The sequence below is a fragment of the Chenopodium album genome, chromosome 9, assembly GCF_948465745.1.
Source record: "Chenopodium album chromosome 9, dcCheAlbu1.1, whole genome shotgun sequence".
Lineage (NCBI taxonomy): Eukaryota > Viridiplantae > Streptophyta > Magnoliopsida > Caryophyllales > Amaranthaceae > Chenopodium > Chenopodium album.
In genome coordinates this window covers 6183232-6190395 of record NC_137842.1, presented here as the reverse complement: position 1 = coordinate 6190395, position 7164 = coordinate 6183232, and the positions used below count along the sequence as shown (strand labels likewise).

General features: G+C 33.4%; 1 protein-coding gene across 1 annotated transcript; it reads right to left on the bottom strand.

Annotated features, from left to right (window-relative positions):
• Positions 1-3655: 3655 nt before the first annotated feature.
• LOC145559480 (glycerol-3-phosphate acyltransferase 1-like) lies at positions 3656-6796 on the bottom strand. The gene is made up of 2 exons (XM_081620905.1): positions 5904-6796; positions 3656-4795 (listed from the first exon to the last, which is right to left on the bottom strand). The coding sequence occupies exons 1-2, from the start codon at positions 6660-6662 to the stop codon at positions 3902-3904; spliced, it is 1653 nt and encodes a 550-aa protein (XP_081477031.1). The 5' UTR covers positions 6663-6796; the 3' UTR covers positions 3656-3901.
• Between the last annotated feature and the right edge of the window lie 368 nt (positions 6797-7164).

Genomic DNA, 7164 nt, shown 5'->3' with positions numbered 1-7164 from the left:
ACATTCACATCAATATGGTGCAACGACATAGAACGCAACTCAATATCAATCCCCTTCAACCAATACAAAGCCACACCACCAGCTCTACCTCTACTATCCACAGCTAAACCATCATAACCAGCAAGTTTTGAACGAATTTTTACCATCTCACCACTACTCAACTTCGTCTCCATCAATAAAACAAGAGACGGGGCTTCTCTCCGTACTAAGTTTCGGAGATTATTAACTGCAGGGGTATTTCCCAACCCCCTACAGTTATTACATAAGATACTCATTGAGCTTGGCGGGACTGTTCATCGACAGTCTCTGCCATTCGCCATCCATCAGAATTAATATCCACCTCCACCTTTTTACACATCGGCTCACCCTCTGCAAGTCCCAAAATAAAATCCCTATTCCTCTTCCCAAGAACCATGTCCCTGTCAATATCCATTCCACTTCCCCCACTACCCCCCTTTTCTTTTATCTTTTTCCTCCCTCCCCTTCCACCAGACTTGCTCCCACCATCCCCCTTCCCTATATTAAACCCCGTGAGCTGCTGCCCCAATACGCCCCCTGCAGCAGCCTCGACATTGGCATTAACATCCCCAACCCAACCCATATTAGAAACAACCCCTTCATCAATCAACCCACTCGTTACATCTCCCTCCCCCGCCATCACCGTTCTATTAGCCCCCTCCCCCACCTTAGATTGTACATCTCTTACTCTAACCATACTACTCAAACCCACTCCCTCCAATTTGTCCATCACCTCCTTAACTTGCATAGAATCACCAGTCTTCTTTGCTTCTATGAGTTTTGGTTTCGTAACAAATAAGGTTCTTGCACATTACCCCCCTTTCGATTCCTTACTCTCCCTAGAGCCACCATTGTACTTCCATGGGGATGCTTTCATCCAATTTCCATAAGGGAGATTCGACTCGATAGAGTTTTGATGTTCTTCACAATCTTTGAGTCCGTGACCCATCATCCCACAAGAAAAGCAAAAGAGAGGGGGTCTTTCGTATTTCACCTCAAACTCCTCTTCAATCCCCCCCCCCCCCAATTTGAGTCTCACATGTTTGAACAGGGGTTTTCGAACATCCACCATCACACGTAGCCTTATAGATTTATCAATGCCAACCTGAGCAGCAGCATCTAGTTTCACAAAAACTCCCAGTTTGTTGCCAATCTTTTCAATATTAGCAAGGTTTAATCTCCCCTTCAAAGGAAGATTATAGACTCTTATCCACATAGGCAAGTAAGAAAGGTCAATATCAGAGGGTTTCACATAGTCCATAGTGTCACCAAGAATTAGAGCATGCTTATCAAAGTGCCATGGTTGCTCATCTAACACTCGCTGCTTATCCCTCCAATGATAGAATTGAAATAAGAATCGATTATCCCCAATGTTCGAGATATCGACACCGTGTTTAGGATTCCATACTGATTTTATTGTATTTATAAAAGCATTGGCATTAATTTTGCGAACAGTCCAGATTTTACCTACCAGAGCTAATTCAATTCGAGCCTCCTCATCATCTTCTCCAGTTTCATCCCAATCAATCGCTTCATCGGGATCAACCTTCTTCGACGGGTCCTCGGAGCTTCCTTCACCATTCTCCTTTTCCACAATCGCTAAGGACTGGCTAGAATTCGTCATTAGAGCAGAGACAATATTCAAGAGCACAGAAATTGAAGAAAAAGCAGAGCAAAAAACCTCGATCAACGATCGAGAATAGCCTCGAAAACAAGGAAAAACCTAGCCAAAACGCTAAGAACGAAACCCTCCCAAGGCGCGGCCTAGAGGGAACTTTTTATTTATTTATAGATTATTGATTGATTGATTATTGATGATTATTGATTATTGATTATTGATATTGATTATTGATTAAAAGAAGCATACAAAATTACAAACTACTCCGGACAAACTTCCTTCAAGTAATTACTCCGTACTTTGTATTAACATACTTCCTTCGCAACTTTAAGTTGCTTGATTTTTATTGTTGCATATTTACCTACTCTATCTAGATTATTTTGACGAGATTTTCTCTAATGAAAAAACATACTCTGTAATAAAAAATGTAAAAGTCCATAACTAACAAAAGTCAACCTATTAATTACTAAAAAAAAAAGATAATGGAGTTCTATAACCAATTTTTAAATGAAGATTAAAAAAGCGCAATTAATTTATCCAGAAGATAGATGACGAAGAGAATGGGGCAAAGCAATGTAACAGGAAGAATTCATTTGTAACAGTGTATACAACTATACAAGTATATAATAGAGTTAGGTGGGGCAATAGAACAATGAGTCAACTATTAAGAGCAAAGTTTGTAATTTTGTATAATGTTCATTTCAAGAAAATCGCCAATGAAGCCGATTAATTAAGTTTATTGCATGATTATTGGACGGCTTTCTTAATTAATTATGTGCCTAGCCCAATAAGCCATCAGTTTATCTCCGGCTAGGTAATAAGGATGATTGACTCAATATAATATAGAAGACCTTAGCCGTATAGGGTACATACACTTAAGTTTTGTGCAACGGACTGATGTTATATGTTAGTTTGGGCTACTTTATGAAATTAAAGTTACAACAAGTTGGGGTCATTACAAGAAATCAACAATTATACGTACATAAATTTTTGACTTAATCCTTTATTTTATTTTTTTATCTATAGGGATGCCTTAGCATTTGAAACTACAATATTTGAAAATTTTCATCTTCGGGGATAACCTAGCATCCATAGACCACAAGTATGACATTCCAAAAATGCATGTTTTTTTTTTAAAAAAAAAAAAAAAAAAAAAAAAAAAAAAAAAAAAAAAAAATTACATTGAATAACTCGACGTTCTCTTAAATTAAAGAAAAAACACATGTACACACGACGAGTCCTCAAACTAAGGTTGTTCATTGGTGAACTACTGGACAAAATCAAATCGAAATGAAGGTTGAAATTTGAAATTCAAGACCTGGATGATAGGATCGGATTTCATCTCCCGATTTCACACCAAGCTATTTTGGACCTAATTGATTAGAAGATTGAAATTTGAAATCCAAACCTATCTAGAGACTAGACAATGTGCTAGCTAGTATCGGACCGAATTTAGACCATAACTCCCAAACTCACACCAAGCCATTTAATTTGGACCTATGTTTCTACATTTGTTAAGTATTTTTTTACAAAAATATATAAAAAAAATGAAAATGTGAATAAAAGAAAACTAATTGTTTCATTTCTTTTTAACCCTAATATAAAAGATGAGTACTAAACGTATCATTACTTATTTTCGCTCAAATTGATTTCTTTACCAATTCATGAGTGTAAACGTATTTTTTAAATTTTTATTTTTTTTATTGTGAAATAATATTTTTACTGATTTACATAGATTTTTACGGATAAAAAAAATACTTTGTATTTCTAAGGATTATAACCTCATATCAAAAAGTTTGATTTAACCAAAAAATAAAAATGAGATGACTAAGAAATGAGAACGGAAATAGCATTACATTGAGAAGAATGAGAACTTTATGATAAAACTGTCTGTCTATTTACAGTTATAAATCAATTGCTTGACATAAAATAATGTAGTTGTATGAGAATAATTAATGGATAACAAAATATATACTCCATTATGAAATATATTACATAAAAGAATAGTACACATCCAAATAATAAAATCCCACCTACTACAATAATATTAGTGCATTTTCGTCTGTGTTACATTGGAATATAGCCAAAAAAAAAGGTTGGGATACATGATCCAAAAAAAAAAAAAAAAAAAAAACTCCTACTATTTATATATATATAACTAATATTTCTAATATTCTATGTCCTAAAATTCATCCAAATCAGGATAAACATTCAAAATAAAGATAATAATAAAAATAAAAATAAAAATGAAGATATACTATATGATCATGGACCGACCTTTCCTTCATTTCCAGCTAACATTAAGTACTTGTCCTTCCTACTAAGGGATGTACACTCGAAATCCAAGGCATTAGCCAATTGTCTTTGCAAATTGTTAGCCACTTCGAAACATGATTTACCACCAGCACAAGTCATTTCTTTTGGCACCTTCCCTAGCACATCTAGGTAGTAAATAGGACTTGGGTTCATTAAAAAGAATATTGGGTCCAAACATTTTAGCCCACTCGCGGTCGTCCCATAGAACATGGTCACCTTTGTCTCTAAGGCGACCGGTACAATATCATCCGCTAATTCCGCAAACAATGAGCTAAATCGTAACAAGTAGGGTTCCCTACACGTGGTCCCCTCGGGGCACACTACTAGGTCACCTTCACTTAAGAGCCTTTCCATTGTTTCACCGTCAATTTTCCGATCACGTGTTAATCGGACAGTTTTAATTGGTGCGATTATTTCTGATGTTTTACTCAGACTATACGTGACAGCAGTCAAGGGTTTCTTAAGACACACGCCAAGGATGACTGGGTCCAAAAGTGTCCTATGCGTGCACACGTATAGGACACCTTTGTGGCCGTTACTAGGGTTTAAATTAAGGGATGTCCCCTTGATTCGTAGGCGTATGCCGCTTAGTTGCCCTAATAGATTGGACAACTTAAAAGGCAAGTAAACACCCACAACAACCCTAAAAATGGCAAGAAGAATCCCTAAGGGAAGCCACATGAACATGCACAAAGTAGCTGATGGTGTAGGAAGAAAAGCTAATCTTCCATCATGAAATATTAAGGACTTAGGATATTTGTCCCTTGGCATTATTTTTGATGATGTTACTTCCTCATTTTTGCATATTTTGTCATCTTCTTGTAGGTCCACAACATATGCTTCCTGTAACATAAATTTTAAAAACTTATTACATTACTATAATATTTATCATACATTATGTATTTATGATATCATTAAATGCTATGTGTGTGACAATGATATTTATCTTCTTGTAAGTCAATTATTATTTCTTTTCTCGGTCAAAATTGAAATCATGAAACATGTCAAGAGCCTGAATTACTAGATGCATGATTTGTTGCCTCATGAACAATTGAACACCAACACAACAATATAATAGTGATAGTTTAAATTTATTACTATACCGCCTCTCAAGTAAATAGAGAGTGTTACTATACCGCCTCTCAAGTAAATAGAGAGTGTTGTTTCAAAAAAAAAAAAAGTAAATAGAGAGTGGCTTTTTTTTATGCTTATTTATTAATAATAGGGGGTAAAAATGAAAAATACATAGGAAAAATCATAAAAATTCAGTGAGTCAGTGGCATGACTAACTATAATATAAATCTTATAAAATACATGAAAGATTTCTAGCACAAAGATTGTTCCATGTATTTTTAGTTAAAAGAGTAAACTAATTATTTGGTTGCATCACATCACATTTACAATTATATGAATGGAGTAGCCACAAAAAAATAAAGTAGATGCATAAATAAAACCTTTAAATAAACAACTTTATTTATTTTTCTCTTATTTTAAGGTTAGGGAAATTCAAATTTCAGTACTAAATTACTTATAAATTTATAATAAAATAAAAATAAAAATAAAAATAATGGAAAATCCAAGAAACAATAATAATGTAGAAAAAAATTGGAAAATCCAAGAAACAATAATAATGTATTTAATTAATTCATTTCCCTTTTTATTTTCATGCATTATTGGTGTTTTTAAGGACACCTACTTTAATTAGCAATCAGTCAATCACTACAATTCTTGTTGTTTGTTTTGCATGTACTTGTGACATTACCTAACTTTGACTATACTATCTATGGTTTGTATTTCCTAAATATGTATTCTTAAAAACAAACAAATATAGAAAGTCATAATAAAAAAATAAATTAAAAAAAAAAAACATATATAAAATGTAATCAATAAGTAATTGATGCATAAATTAATTACAAAATATATATATGTAAAAAAGTAAATAAATATTTACCTTGCAAAATTGCATGAAGAAGTGATCAAGAAAGGTTGAATTTCCAATGCAAAAATCAGGTCTTGCATCTGAAAAATATTCCTTAATTGACCTATACTTAACAAGCAAACCTTCATGAGATAAAAGGCCAGAATAGTAATTTCCAATTACGTTCAACTCAGTCCCAAAAACTTGATCAACCTTCAAATACTCCTTAAGAAACCCTTCAACCATTACCCTTGGGACACGTGTAAAAACAGCCTTATAATTTGCCCTAGTTAAAGCTTGATAAACATGATAATTTACCTCCTCAAGGTAAAACTTGGGTAAAACGGTCCTTTCAACACAAGCCATATTTTTTACCTTAAGCCCACAAAATGTTATAAAAATCATAACCCTAAGTTGAAAATCATAGTCTAAAAAATAAATAAAGGGGTATGATAAGAGCAAAAGAAATGATCTTATTAAACTACCACCTTCAAAAGCAACCAACATGAAAAATGGGAAGAAAGATTGTGATCTTAATAATGTTCCATTAAAATCACAAACCATAGTATTAAAATGTCGGTCCATTATTTTATTCAAGTGTTTTGATAAACTTTGGTACGACGTTGAAGATGGTTGTTGTTGGTGTTGGTGGGTTGTTGATTTAAAAGAAGGGTTTTTCAAAAGATGGAAACTATAGTTTCTGATTTTTCTAGCAACGGGAAAACAAGAGTTGACAAAGAGTTGATAAACAAGCCATTCTATAACTCTAGAAACAACCGCTGGGAACAACATGGTTGTTGAGTTGTTGTTGTGTTTTTCAAAATTCTTAGAATTGAAGTGAATTTTAGAGAGAGAAAGTGAAGAGAGAGAAAGAGAGATTGTTGTGTGATGTGTGAGAAAGAAACTAACGAGGGATATGGTAAGGAAGAGAATTTATAGAGAATTTATAGAGAATAAAAACTCAAGTTGACTGAAAAAGTACAACATTTGGCTTCAAAAAAAAAGAGAAAAAAAAAAAGGTGCAACATTTGGTTAGCCACACCGCATGCATTAATTGCGTTTTTAAATCTCTTTTCTTCAATGTTTACCTTTTGTTGTTTTTAAGGGGTTTTTGGGCAACGCTAGCTACTCAAATTAATTTTAAAGGCTATGGAAATTTATCATAAGAATGATAATATAAAGTAATTTAGGCAAAGTAATCTTGGCATATATGGGAATTTTTAAAATTTAAGTGTATTATAATAGTATGTGTATAAATGATTATATAATAAGTATGAGTTAAAAAGCGTAGCTA

Excerpts from the sequence above, each read along its gene's own strand:
- LOC145559480 (XM_081620905.1), bottom strand. The coding sequence starts at position 6,662 with ATGTTGTTCCCAGCGGTTGTTTCTAGAGTTATAGAATGGCTTGTTTAT. Across the intron at positions 4,796-5,903 it reads TCTTCATGCAATTTTGCAAG|GAAGCATATGTTGTGGACCT; the intron begins GTAAATATTTAT and ends TTTATGTTACAG.